Source organism: Schistocerca piceifrons, chromosome 2, assembly GCF_021461385.2.
Source record: "Schistocerca piceifrons isolate TAMUIC-IGC-003096 chromosome 2, iqSchPice1.1, whole genome shotgun sequence".
NCBI classification, from domain to species: domain Eukaryota; kingdom Metazoa; phylum Arthropoda; class Insecta; order Orthoptera; family Acrididae; genus Schistocerca; species Schistocerca piceifrons.
Window position 1 is genome coordinate 621,854,709 of NC_060139.1, and position 14,605 is coordinate 621,869,313.

The following is a 14,605-nucleotide window of genomic DNA, read 5'->3' on the forward strand; positions in this document are numbered from 1 at the left end:
AAGACAACCAACTGAATGATGTTCCCAATGTTCTATTTTGACTAGAAGTTGGACCACACAGAAAATAAACATAGTTTTACCTCATCACCAGTTGTTTATTTCTCCCATGGTGGATGCCAAGGAGTTGGTGGCTTCTATGACAGATAGCACAAGAATGAAATTCACATACAGTGTTTGATACACTTTCAATTAACGCGGTTTCCAGTATCAAGTCCAAAACAGTAAACAGTAAACGTCCTTGAGCGAGGAAGAGTCTGCATATCTGCAACAGTAGCAGAGTCTAAGTGTTGAGGCACAACATTATACTGTACAACAGTAAACTGCGAACTAGACTAGACAAGACAGACAGGGAAGTGTGGTGTGCAGCATCCTTTAAGTCGGCTCCATGGCAGTGCTGGCCGAATGGGCTGATGAGGGCGTGTCTCATAGCCGGCTGCAGATTGGCTGTGCATTCACATGGTTGCTGCCAACTTTGGCCCATGGACTGGTTTGGCATGGTATTGATGGCGAACAATACCACGAAGGAAATCAAAATTTTACAAATTTTTGAAACTAAATTTATACTTGAAGCTTTCAGTGACACTCTGGCTTAGCACTGGAGAATCAGGTAGAAATTTGTGGCGAGTTTGATAAGGAACAGGTACTGCAAGAAATAAAAAGGTATCGTAGGCACCTGCTTACAACCAATACAAGTGTGGTTGTTGCTGCTAGGTGGACAGCATAAGAAATCCTTCAACTTACAATTAAATGGGACTTCACTGAATCATTAATCTGTGCATCACTTATAATCCAATACTTCATCTAGAGAAGTTTTTCTAAACTGAAACTAATAAAAAAATTTTCTTCACTCTACAATGAATTGAAAATGACTAGCCAATATCGCCATTTTATCAATTGAAAGAAAAGATCCAAATTAAATAGATTTCAACAACATTTGAGAATTTCAGTTAAATGAAGGTGTGAAAACATGTAGCATGTATAGCAGTATCAATAATAACTATCTCTTGCTATGGTTACAAAACTAATGGTTATTAAACTAATTATACATGCTTTATTTCCAGACACACAAAACAAAAGGTAATTTCTTTGTTCTATTCTTTATTATTTCTTTGTACTCTACCCGGTGGTCACTGTGCTACACACTGATTCATATTCTAAGTTTCTCACCTGTGTCTTTAAGTATGTATATTACAATTATTAGAGCATAGAGTAAAATGGTATGTATATTTGATGTTTTTTTGCCAGCCGATTCACATTTTACAAAATGTACGCTACATAGTCCGCAACTTCTAAGCAGTCCTGATGCCTCATTTTGTTTGCTGCCTCGGGTCTCTGATGGGCTTAGTTCACTGGGCTATTTATATTTCCCCCAGTGGTACTGTACTTTCAGTATTTTAATAAATAATTGTTATTTCAGTGCACTGGCTTTCAAATCATGTCCATACAGCCATATCAGTAGTGGAAAGACAATACTGCAATATGCCAGTGTGTTAGAAGTGACTTCTGTGTCAGTAATGGCAATAGGAAAGTAAGGACAATGCAACACCCAGTCACAGAGTGGAGAAAATATCATACCTGGCTGGGAATCGGACCCAGGTCCTTCCGATTAGCAATCTGTTGAGCTTATCCCGCAGCTACTGAGGTGGCCTGCTGTACTATACAATGTCAGATAACAACATTCTGACACCGTGATAAGGCTTTAGTACTGAGCAGCTGAAATACAAGTCTGACATTGAAGAAGTATGCTATAGTTCCCACTTCGTTTTGTGTTTTGTGTGCCCTTGTCTTTAGTGAAAGATAATGCTCCAGACTTTCAAGGCACCCAGAAATTTTATGTTCTATCTGACAAGTCTGTGGAGACTATTTCTGCACTCGTCAGTCCATTACATTTTGGGCTGGGTTCAGTTCCCAAAGTTGTTGAAGGAGACTGAGTTGATTTTCACTGTAAAAAAGGTAAATATACAGATCAACAGGAACATTATGACAACCTACCTAAAGTCGGTTTGTCCATCTTTGGCATGGGTGACGTTGGAGAAATGTTACGGCATGGAACAGTGAGGCTTTGGTACGTCTCTGGATGGGGTTGGCACCACATCTGCGTGTATAAACTCTGATGCCACATTCAGTCACATTCCAGACGTGTTCAATCAGGTTCATATATGCCAGGTTGGGGGGCCAGCACATCAATGGAACTCACCACTGTTTTCTTTGAACCACCCCATCACACTCCTGGCCTTGTCACATGTCACATTATCTTGTTGAAAAGTGCCATTGCTATTGAGAAACATGATTGTCATCAAGGGGTTTATATGGTCTGCGACCAATGTATGATTCTCCTTGGCCATCGTGGTGCTATGCTCGAGCTCCACTTGACCCATGAATGCCTGCTTGAGTGTTCCCCAGAGCATAAGGGAGCCACCGCCAGCTTGTCTCCGTTCCATGCGTGTGCAGGTGTTGAGGAGCTGTTTCCCTGAAAGACGACGAATTCACACCCCTCCCCATTGGTATGATGAAGAAGGTATTGGGATTCATCAGATCATGCAACACACTTCCAGTGTGCCAAAGTTCGATGTCTGTCATCATGTGCCCATTTCAGTCATAGCATCAGATGCCGTGGTGTTAACGTAGCCACATGTATGGGTCATCGGCTGTGGAGGCCCATTGTTACGAGCATTCGGTGCTCTGCACGTTCACACACACTTGTACTCTGCCCAGCATTAAAGTCTGATGTTACTTCCACCACAGTTCACCATCTGCCCTGTTTTACCAGTCTGCCCAGCCAAGGACGTCCAACATATATAATGAGGGGTGGCTGCCCAACCCCCATGATGTTGAACGTGGTTTCACCTTGGTTTCGCCAAGTGTTGAAGACACTCACCACAGAACTCCTCGAACACCCGACAAGTCGTGCATTTTCCGAAACGTTTGTGTGAGCTCTTGGGCCATCACGATCCGCCATTAGTCAATCTCGGATAGGTCACACACCTTCCCCATTCTACACACACAGCATGCTCGCTGATGCTACATACACCATGCATGTGTCTGACTAGCATTCGTTCCTTGCCATGTGATACTGCTATTGCCTGATTGGGTTTATATCGATAGTAGGATGGTGGCCGTGATGTTCTAGCTGATCAGTGTATAGTATCTTCACAGACAGTTGTTATAATGTTGTCACGTTCAGCTAAGTAGGAAAAATCCTTAAAAATGACGTTCCATCACATGTCACATTAATAGAACAGCTGGCTTATGTATTAATAGAACCAAAGAAATCGTACACTGTTACTACTTGCATTCATAAATGTTCATAATTTGTCTACATGTAACAGTGTAATTTATACCTTCTTGTTATGTTTGCAATTGTGAAACCCATGCAACAGTTCTGAATTATAAGATTTAAAATTAAAACAGCAATCAGCCACAAGCATGGATTTAAAAAGGTTATTCAAATAAAACCATTGATGGTTTCAGATTTATTGCAAATAATTCTTACATTTTTTCCTTGTTTTCCTGCTGATGTCATGTTTTGTACTCATGACTGGTTTTGTGCACTAAGATAAACAAAAAGTTCTAAGTGAGAAGATTATGAATTTAAACAAAAATTTGGCATTGAAAATGATTGAAGATCTTTGAAACAGTTCATAATAATGTTAGACTTAACTACACTGAGGTGGTAGTTTATTGTACATGTCACTGCAATGTAACAGCTTAGATAAGAGTCTCTGTTGACTTCAGAAGTGCAGAATGAAGCTTTGCATCAGTCTGAGACACATGCTTGGATAGCAAAATTGGCAGTGCACTGCTTGTGGGAAGACAAGGGTCCCAGTTTCAATCCTGGCCAGGCACACAGACTTAACTTGCCTCGAATGATTAGTTTGTTCATAACTAATAGTTAATTATCATAATCATGATCATCATAGTAATAATTTTTCTACTCAAGCAAGTGAGGTGCAGTTGTAGATCATCCACAAATCAGTGATTTGACTTTTCTAAATGTTAAATGGTTTCAGAATAAATGAATACACCAGTTGTAACATTGACCATTTCACTGAACAAAAAAATGAATATCTTTCTCTCTCTCTCTCTCTCTCTCTCTCTCTCTCTCTCTCTCTCTCTCTCTCTCTCTCTCCCCCCCTCCCCCCTTTTTTTAATGACGTAAAATAGAAGTAAAAGAAAGAGTTATAAATGAGAACTGATTTATGCAATGATATTTTTAAAAACTTCAAATGGATTTGGGTGGGAATCAGTTCACTGAGTGTTCAATCAGCACTTGGGATGCTTCTCCATCCATGGCCATGAATTCAAACGTATAAGTGATTCTTACATAAGTGAAACCTGACTAACTACTAAAACTGAAGATTTATTGTGTTTTAAGAATGTTCGTGTAGACGCTCACTGTGTCTGTCAGTGTAGTCCTTGTCCTGTTAGAAATTAGTGCTCAAGATCTAGCATGACAGGCAATCTATCAAGAATGCATTCAGTTGAAACTGCACTGCTTAACCCAGGAAGACATTGTGTTAAACATTTTTTCAGTCCAGAAAGTTGAAATTGATGGGTCATATTGCAGCCAGTCATGAAACATCGTTCATCAGCTTACTAGAAAAAAGAACTTCCCTGTATATACATATCAGTAGAAGTGAAAAGAAGTGGGGATGTGGGGGGAAAAAAGGAGTCTACAAAGCACCTCTGAAGTATTTCTGATACATCAAGTAACCGTTTGTGGGTACTGTGTGTATTAGTTTGTTAGCTCTGCTGTTGCATACAACTTGAACACAAGTGGTTTGAGATTATTAAAATCCATACTTTTAACAACGAACCTGTTACTTTATTTTATCAAAACCGTCAGAGCAACCCTTCTAGAAACAATATATATTTCCAATATTGTATCCAGCACATCACAGCTTTTTATTTCTGAGTATTTGAAATACTCATTATAATTCATAGTTAAATTAAATCAAAAGTGATTTTAATGCATATTTCAGTTTGTGTTAAATTATTTGTAATCTCACTTTTGTTTTGATTTTCAGTCAGAATTTTCTTTTCTTCCCACTGAAATATTTGTTACTGAATGTTTCTTTTTTTTTGTTACAGAACTTACTTGACCTGAAGGACAGGTTTGATCATTTCCTTCACAATTCATTTAATAATTATAAAATATTTAAGCAGATGATTGCGTCAGACTTCGAACATTTTCTCAATTTGAATCCAAAGTCACCAGAATATTTATCATTATTTATTGATGACAAACTAAAGAAGGGAGTAAAAGGGGTGAGTATCATGTATTGGCACCTATGTATCTTAAACATTAAAATATTTCAGTGTCAAATATTAAACAGCTGTTGTTGACAGAATTTCTTGTGGAAAATTCACCAGTCATTTTGCTTGTTATGTAGAGTCAATGTGGTATTTATCTTTCAGAATTGTAGAAGGCAGAGTGTTGATTCTTGAATGATATTCAACAAGTCAAGATAGTTCAGTTGCTGATCTTCCATTAGATAACATAGTTTGTATCTCTGGAGCAAACACTGTGGTGTCCATGAGTAATATCACTAAATAAACTACAGAAGGAATATATCATATAAATTATATTATTTTTACATCAGTTCATTAAAAAACATGAACTTCACTCTGTGTTTGCTTCCAGACTACAATATATTTGTGAATTAATTGTGTTATTTGTATGTATTAAATCTAGTTTGAAATTTTCTTTGAGGCTACACTGTGCAAATCAATATGACCACTGACTAAAGTAGCATTATACATTTTCATCACATTAAGAATACGCGTAATTGTAAATATAGCTAACCACATGTTGAAATTATATTATTGAATTTCACTTTGTTGTGATGGGTTGAAATCAGTAAAATGGAAAAGAAATGGTCCAAGTTGAGAGCAAAATAGATGGCCAAAAACGTATGACCTAAGACAACCCTGGAAGTGAGATTCTCTCTTGCATGATGACATTCAAAATTGTGGCTTTACGTGTTACATTACCAGTAATAACCAAACTCCCATGTATAAGACAACTTCAAACACGTGATACGTTATAAAGTAACTTAATGTATGAAGTATTTGACTCTGTTTGTAGATGGAATACCCTTAGCATGTTTGCTTTATTAGTTTTGGATTATTCATTCACAGACTAATGAAGAAGTAGAAATATTAATGTCTGAAATTTATGCTTAATTTTAAGAAAAGCTAGTTCTTCACCCATCTGTGTTGATGAAGTCATATCTCCTGAACTGAAATGTGTCGTACAATCATATAATTTTGCGGGTACTTCCAGTGGTATATGTAGATAATGTTTGCAAACTGTGTTGTGAATATAGTTAGTAAGGAAATCATAAATAAAAATACTATACCTGATGTTGAAGTTCTTTGACATGAACAGTGAAACATGAAACCTGCAGGTGTCAGTGAGAAAAACTTTTTTCAAAGTTTAAAATTATTTGTGAAGTTTGTTGAAAGTCACTAACTGCTTTCATTCTCTAATATTGGACGAATTTAGTCAGTGTAATTTGCATGCCATGAGTTATGCTGCCTTAAGACATATACACAGTTTATAACTATAATACTCCACTTATTGTGGTAAACCTTTAACATCAAACAAGTAATTTGTGACAGCATTTTAAATTTTTAAATTAGGTCAGTGACTAGATGAGATACTTAAAATCAAATTTGTGTTGCCACTGGAAGCCGTCAGATAGGAGTTATTTTAGAGACCAACTACAGAATAGCTACTGAATTTACTGAGACTGTGGGAGGCCAGTAATTACCTTTCATTTTATTTGTGGATGCTTTTTATGAATATTTGCTAAACAATATGTTGTAAATTGGTATTACTAGTTTCCCTTTAATAATATCCAAACCACAAAATTGCGAGCATGTTCACATTTTTTTTTTACCTGATTGACTTTAACAATTGAAGTAGAATGAAGTCTTTAAAGCTTTTGCTAGTGGTAGTTCTGCAATAGAGATTAGACTTCCTGCATCTTACAAAGTAATATACATGATAATTAAATGTTGTAAAAATTTTCTCTCATATATGTACCATTGAAGCTTATGTTTTGTTTATTTTACAGATGACTGAACAGGAAATTGAGATGGTACTTGACAAGACTATGGTCCTTTTTAGGTTTTTACAAGAGAAAGATGTGTTTGAAAGATATTATAAGCAACATTTAGCCAAAAGATTATTGCTTAATAAATCAGTTAGTGATGATAGTGAGAAAAACATGATCTCAAAGTTAAAGGTACTGTATTCTTCATTCTGTGATTCTTGTCTTCTTGTAATTGGAATGCTGTTAAAATTTGTCTGCTTTGTTAATTCGATGCAGAGCTGCTGTGCATTTTTGTTTGTTAAAATAATTGTAATATAGCATTTCTTTTCCTACCATAACTTATTTTTCAGATTTTCTGTCCTGTGACAAACATTACAATAAATTGTGTAGAGCTTCCTTTACTCCACATATTCGTTGTTACATCACTAAGCTTCTCAGCATTTCCAATGTGCACCAATGGTAAGATTCTAGATTTTCTTGAAAAATACATCCTCCTCATGAAAGCTGTCCGTAGTTTTCTGTTGATTCCTTTACCATGGGCTTAGTGTGGGGAGGGGGGGGGGGGGTGTCGGCTTGAAACAGTTCTTCTCTTCCAACACAGTACCAGAGGTTTAACACTTCACTCATTAACTGATGTAGTGGTGTTAAAAATTAGCACAAAGGTTAAGTGAGAGTTAGTCCTCAAGGCTCAGTCTTTCATTGCGTAGAATGGAGTTTTGCTCTTTCTGGCAGTAGTATATTAAATAAATTCAGAAAATTGATGCGAGTAGTTTTCCAGTAATATATATATATATATATATATATGGCTGGAAATCCACTATGTTCGTCGCAGGTGATGAAAATATTGAATGCCAGCGGCTAGACATATCAACAGAACAAGCATTCAACTTGAGGATGCCGTACAAAATACATCAGCTGTTCGAATTTTATGAACTGGAGAAATTTTTATCTTAATGCATTACTATAATAAGTTTATTAGTCTCAAGAACAGTGTAACACTACAGATATAAAATATGATGAACAGATTCCATGATGGCAATAAAGTTTTTGACAGTTTGTTACAATAACTCCCAATACGAAGGATTCCACTGTGGTCTTGTGATTGCTTCTCTGTCTAGTAATCCAGAAATCCTGCTTCTGTTCCAGCAGTGATGTAATTTTTGAATTAAAATCGTCAGCTAATGTGGCTGGAGACTTCTGTTGTAAGGAGTTAGCTTCATTTTGCCAATGATCTTGTTAAAATAGGGCAGATCAGCAGATAAGTTTCAGGGCACACTCCTACCCTTTGGGTGGGAAAGTGCTGTAAATGTAGAATAATCAACAACAGTCAATGATATGAGGATGCAGAAGACAGTGGGTTCATTGCTTTAAAGATGGACAAATTTAGGGTAATATCAGTAGTAGAGGGTGTGCGTGAGGTAAACATATAATAATATAAAGTATATTACTTGATACACAATTAAGATATATATTGGTGGTTTGCTTCTACATGTATGGTAAATCGAAAGGTTTTGTGTGTTTTCTTGTGGTAGTTAGTACCACATGCACTTATGCGTATCTCATTTGTTCATGAAAACTTGCATCAGTAGCCTTGTACATTATGCAGAACATGTCCTACGAACTGATCGCTTCTTCTAGTCGAGTTGAGCCACGAATTCCTCTTCTGCCCAATTCTATTCAGTACCTCCTCGTTAGTTACGTGATCCACCCACCTAATCTTCAGCATTCTTCTGGAGCACCACATTTCGAAACCTTTTATTCTCTTCTTGTCTAAACTAGTTATCGCCCATGTTTCACTTCCATACATCGCTACACTCCATGCAAATACTTCCACAAAAGACTTCCTGATGCTTAAATCTATCCTGGATGTTAACAAATTTCTCTTCTTCAGAAACTATTTCCTTGCCATGGCCAGTGTACATTTTATTTGCTCTCTACTTCGACCATCATCAGTTATTTTGCTCCCTAAATAGCAAAACTCCTTTACTACTTTAAGTGTCTCATTTCCTAATCTAATTCCCTCAGCATCACCCGACTTAGTTCGACTACATTCCATTATCCTCGTTTTGCTTTTGTTGATGTTCATCTTATATCCTCCCTTCAAGACACCATCCATTCCGTTCAACTGATCTTCCAAGTCCTTTGCTGTCTCTGACAGAATTACAATGTCATCGGCGAACCTCAAAGTTTTTATTTCTTCTCCATGGATTTTAATACCTACTCCGAATTTTTCTTTTGTTTCCTTTACTGCTTGCTCAATATACAGATTGAATAACATTGGGAGTAGGCTACAACCCTGTCTCACTCCCTTTTCAACCACTGCCTGTCTTTCGTGGCCTCAAATCTTATAACTGCCATCTGCTTTCTGTACAAATTGTAAATAGCCTTTCGCTCCTTGTATTTTACCCCTGCCACTTTCAGAATTTGAAAGAGAGCATTCTAGTCAACATTGTCAAAAGCTTTCTCTAAGTCTACAGATGCTATAAATGTAGGTTTGTCTTTCCTTTACCTGTCTTCTAAGATAAGTCGTAAGGTGTTCTTACTTGCTACGAAATCCAAAGTGATCTTCCCCGAGGTCGTCTTCTACCATTTGCTCCATTCGTTGGTAAAGAATTCATGTCAGTATTTTGCAGCTGTGGATTATTAAACTGATAGGTTGGTAATTTTCACACCTGTCAGCACCTGCTTTCTTTGGGATTGAAATTATTATATTCTTCTTGAAGTCTGAGGGTATTTCACCTGTCTCATACATCTTGCTCACCAGATGGTAGAGTTTTGTCTGGCTGGCTCTCCCAAGGCTATCCATAGTTCTAATGGAATGTTATCTACTCCCAGGGTTTTGACCCAAGTCTTTCAGTGCTCTGTCAAATTCCTCATGCTGCATCATACCTGCCAACTCATCTACGTCCTCTGCCACTTCCATAATATTGTCCTCAAGTACATTGCCATTGTATAAACCTTCTATATACTCCTTCTGCCTTCCTTTCTTTGCTTAGGACTGGTTTTCCATCTGAGCTCTTGATATTCATACAGGTGTTTCTCTTTTCTCCAAAGGTCTCTTTAATTTTCCAGTAGGCATTATCTAACTTACCCGTAGTGATATATGCGTATATATCCTTACAGTTGTCGTCCAGCCATCCCTGCTGAACCTTTTTGCACGTTCTGTCGATCTCATTTTTGAGACATTGATACTCATTTTCACCTACTTCATTTACTGCATTTTTATATTTTCTCCTTTCATCATTTAAATTCAATATCTCTTCTGTTACCCATGGGTTTCTACTAGCCCTCATCTTTTTACCTACTTGATCCTCTGCTGCCTTCACTATTTCATTCCTCAAAGCTACCCATTCTCCTTCTACTGTATCTCTTTCCCCTGCTCGTGTCAGTCATTCCCTAATGCTCTCTCTGAAACACCCAACAACCTCGGGTTCTTTCAGCCTATCCAGGTCCCATCTCCTTAAATACCTACCTTTTTGCGGTTTCTTCAGCTTTAGTCTACAATTCATAACCAATAAATTGTGGTCAGAGTCCACATCTGCCCCTGGAAATGTCTTAAAATTTAAAACCTGATTCCTAAATCTCTGTCTTACAATTATATAATGCATCTTAAACCTTTCAGTGTCTCCAGGCCTCTTCCACATATACAACCTTCTTTCATGATTCTTAAACCAGGTGTTAGCTATGATTAAGTTATGCTCTGTGCAAAATGTGCCATGTAGACTAGACAGCAGAAAGAGTTTTGTATGTGTTTTCTTATGATGCTAAAGTCCGTTACGCTGGAGCATTTTTGTATTAGGCACAAATACTGACGGCAACCAACTGATGATGTTCCCACTTAACATAGCCGTGAAGAAATGGGTCAAATGCTTTGGTAAACTGAGAGTTTGCTTTCAGTGTGGTGCCAACATGCCAAGCACGCAGAACTGGAGGCTACTTTTGAATTAATCTGTACGTCCTTCCAGCAGAGCCCTCATAAGTCAGCCCGAAAAGCAAGTAGGCAGTTTTTTCCACAGTACACAATATTGTGCCTGTGGGCGAACAAATTGCAGCTTAAAATCAAGCCTGAGGACAGGCCAAGATGAAGGCTTCACTGAGACAGTGTGGCAAAAATGGATGAAAACAAGGTATTCCTCGTTTTCACTTGTTTCTAGGATGAGACTGCATTCCACACTTCCATTATGGTAAACATGCACAATATACATCTACTTGTATGGAATGTAAACCACTGTGAAGTGCATGGCAGTGGGTACATCCCATGTCAGATTCTACACTGAAATTGTAGCTGGGTTAGTCCCTCTTCTAACTATAAGATTACAGGTAGATTTCTACCATAGATTCACCAAACAAAAAATCATGGAAGAATGACAGGTCAACCATTTTTACAAGAAAGTAATAGAAGTGATCCACATAACTACCATCCAGTATCCCTGATACTAATTTTTTTGTAGAATCTTAGAACATATTCTGAGCTCAAACATAATGAGGTATCTCTAACACAATGAACTACTCCACACTAACCAACATGGATTTCGAAGACATCAATCATGCACAACCCAACTCACTTTTCTTCGACATACTGAAAGCTTTGGATCAAGGCAGTCAGATAAATGTACCAATTATTTGGATTTCTTCCTGTTTCATTCACATATGTAGTGCAGGAAAAATGATTGTTTAAATGTCTGTGTGTGTTCTGTAATCAATCTAATCTTGTCTTCACAAACCTTTTGTAAGCAATAAGCAGAAGGTTGTAGTGTATCCCTAGAATCATCATTTAAAGCCGGTTCTTGAAACTTTGTAAGTAGGCTTTCTTGGGATAGTTTCCATCTGTCTTAGAGTCTGCCAGTTGAGTTTCTTTGGCATCTCTGTGATACTCTCCCACGACTCGGACAAACCTGTGACCATTCATGCAGCCCTTCTCTGTATATGTTCAATATCCTCAGTTACTCCTATTTGTTACGGATCCCACATGCTTAAACTATATTTCAGAATGTATCGCATGAGTGATTTTTAAGCACTCTCTTTTGTCGACTGATTATGTTTTCCCAGTATTCTACCAATAAACGGAAGTCTGGCACCTGCTTTACCCATGACTGAGCCTATGTTATGATTCCATTTCATATCTGAGGTATTGTAGATGTTAGTCAATTCCAGCTGTGACTTATTGCTACTATTGTCATAGGGTACTATGTTTTTTCCATTTTGCGAAGTGCACAGTTTTACATTTCTGAACATTTATAGCAAGCTTCCAAGCTCTTCACCACTTAGAAGTCTTATCAATATCTGACTGAATATTTACACAGCTTCTTTCCAATAGTACTCCACTATAGATAACTGTGTCATCTGCAAGAAGTCTGAGGTTACTATTAATGTTGTGTGCGAGGTCATTAATATAAAATGGGAACAGCAAGGTTCCCAACATGGTTCCCTGGGTCACACTCAAAGTTACTTCTATATCTGATGAATACTCTCCATCCAAAATAACACTCTGTCTCCCTACCAAAAAATCCTCAGTCCAGTCACAAATTTCTCTTGACAGTAAGTGCAGATGTGATACTGAGACAAATGCTTTTTGGAAATAAAGAAATACTGCATTTATCTGACTGCCTTAATCCAAAGATTTCAGTATGTCATGGAAAAGTGAGTTGGGTTGTGCATGACCGATGTCTTTCAAATCCATGTTAGTTAGCGAGGAGTAGCTCATTGTGTTAGAGATACCGCATTACGTTTGAGCTCAGAATATGTTCTTAAAAAAATATATCAGTATCACGGATATTGGATGGTAGTTATGTGGATCACTTCTGCTACTTTCTTGTAAAAATGGTTGACCTGTCGTTCTTCCATGATTTTTTTGTGTGATGGATCTATGGTAGAAATCTACCTGTAATCTTATAGTTAGAAGAGGGACTAACCCAGCTACAATTTAAGTGTAGAATCTGACATGCATTTCATCGGGCCCTGGAGCTCTGTTCAGTTTTAACTTCAGCTGTTTCTCAACACCATTGACACTACCACCTATTCCACTCTCCAGTGATACAAGAATTAAGTTGAGGTAATTCTTCTGGGTTTTCTTATCTAAAGGGACGTTTGAAAGTGAAGTTACGCATTTCAGCATTTGCTTTGTACCCTCTGTTTCAGTTCCTGCCACTAACAGCTGTTACATATAACCAGAATTTTTTCGTGTTTTGTGAAAGATTATTTGACTCTATTCTGCTACAGTAGTAATTTAAGGCTTCACGCATTGCTCTCTTGACTTCCAGATGCATTTCATTGAGAATGTGTGCATCCACAGTACTAAGCTTTTACACCTACAATTCAGTAGTATGTGTTTCTTTAGCAGTTTCTTTACAGTGCCTGTGTACCATGATGGTTCCCTCCCATTATGAACTGTTCTGCTGTGTACATATGTTCAGTGCTGCCTGGTTAACTATTCTTTTAAACTTAGTTCCTCTATGTGCTCCTGTCCTGGGCTGCGAGCGTAAAGTTTCTCATTGAGAAACAGCGCTACTTTTTTTTATCTAATTCACTGAATGACCTACTGAAAGAGGTCAGGTCTCGTTGTTGCTAGTAGATCTAATATATTTCCATCATGAGTGGTGTCCCAAACTACCTGTTGTAGGTATTTTTTGGGAAGGCATTTAGTAATGTTTCACAGGATGTCTTGTCACGTCCACCACTAACTAAACTTCAATTTTTCCAGTTGACTGTTGGATCATTAAAGTCTCCACCAGTGATTACAGTATGATTGGGGAACTTGTGGAGGAGCGAACTGAGGTTTTCTCTAAATTTTTTGGTTACATCAGGATGCGAGTCTGGTGATCGATAGAAGGATCCAATTATCATTTTATGCCCACCTTTGATACTGAGTGTTGCCCAGGCAATCTCACATGCAGTTTCAGTTTTAACTAGATGGATTTGAGTTTCAGGTCTACTGTGACAAATATACCAACTCTATTTCCACTAATCTTTCCTTTCAATATGCAATTAAATTTTCCTAAAAAATATCACTGCTATCAATTTCAGGTTTCAGCCAGCGTTCTCTCTGTGAGCTTCACTGCTTTTCAGGAGTGCTTCAAACTCTTGTCATTTTGTAGGGAATGCTTCAGCAATTAACTATTAGGATTTTTCTTTTGGATCTTGCCCTTATTCTTCTGGGTTTCTTACAGCTATTGTTGTCTGAACTAGCTGGAGAGTCATGTAATCTAAAGAACCCTTGTGTGCACCCCACACACAGTCAGCTACATGGATAGTGGCTTCTGATGTGTACTGCACGCCTGATCCATTTAGGGAGGACAATAAAGTTCTGAACTCTATGGCGCAAGTACAGGAAGCCGCAGTCTAGCTTGTCAGTTGCCACATATGGGGAACTGAACCCTCCACCCCTCCCCACATCGTGATAAGTGTGCAAGTGTGACTCTCTGAAAGTGAATGTGTGGTTTGGATTGTTGAAGGACAGAGTCATTGAGATGTATTAGGTGTTTAAAAAAGCATTTTGAGTTACCATACTTGTAGAAAAATACGGTCAATAAATATCTCAATTTCTT

General features: G+C 37.7%; 1 protein-coding gene across 1 annotated transcript in view; it reads left to right on the forward strand.

Moving 5' to 3' along the window:
* The window catches only part of LOC124775040 (cullin-3), a 259,802-nt gene that overhangs the window by 155,841 nt on the left and 89,356 nt on the right, over window positions 1-14,605 (forward strand). Inside the window, exons 7-8 of the mRNA XM_047249818.1 lie at window positions 5,092-5,268; window positions 7,083-7,253. Coding sequence (XP_047105774.1) covers window positions 5,092-5,268; window positions 7,083-7,253 — 348 coding nt within the window. The remainder of the gene's footprint in view (window positions 1-5,091; window positions 5,269-7,082; window positions 7,254-14,605) is intronic.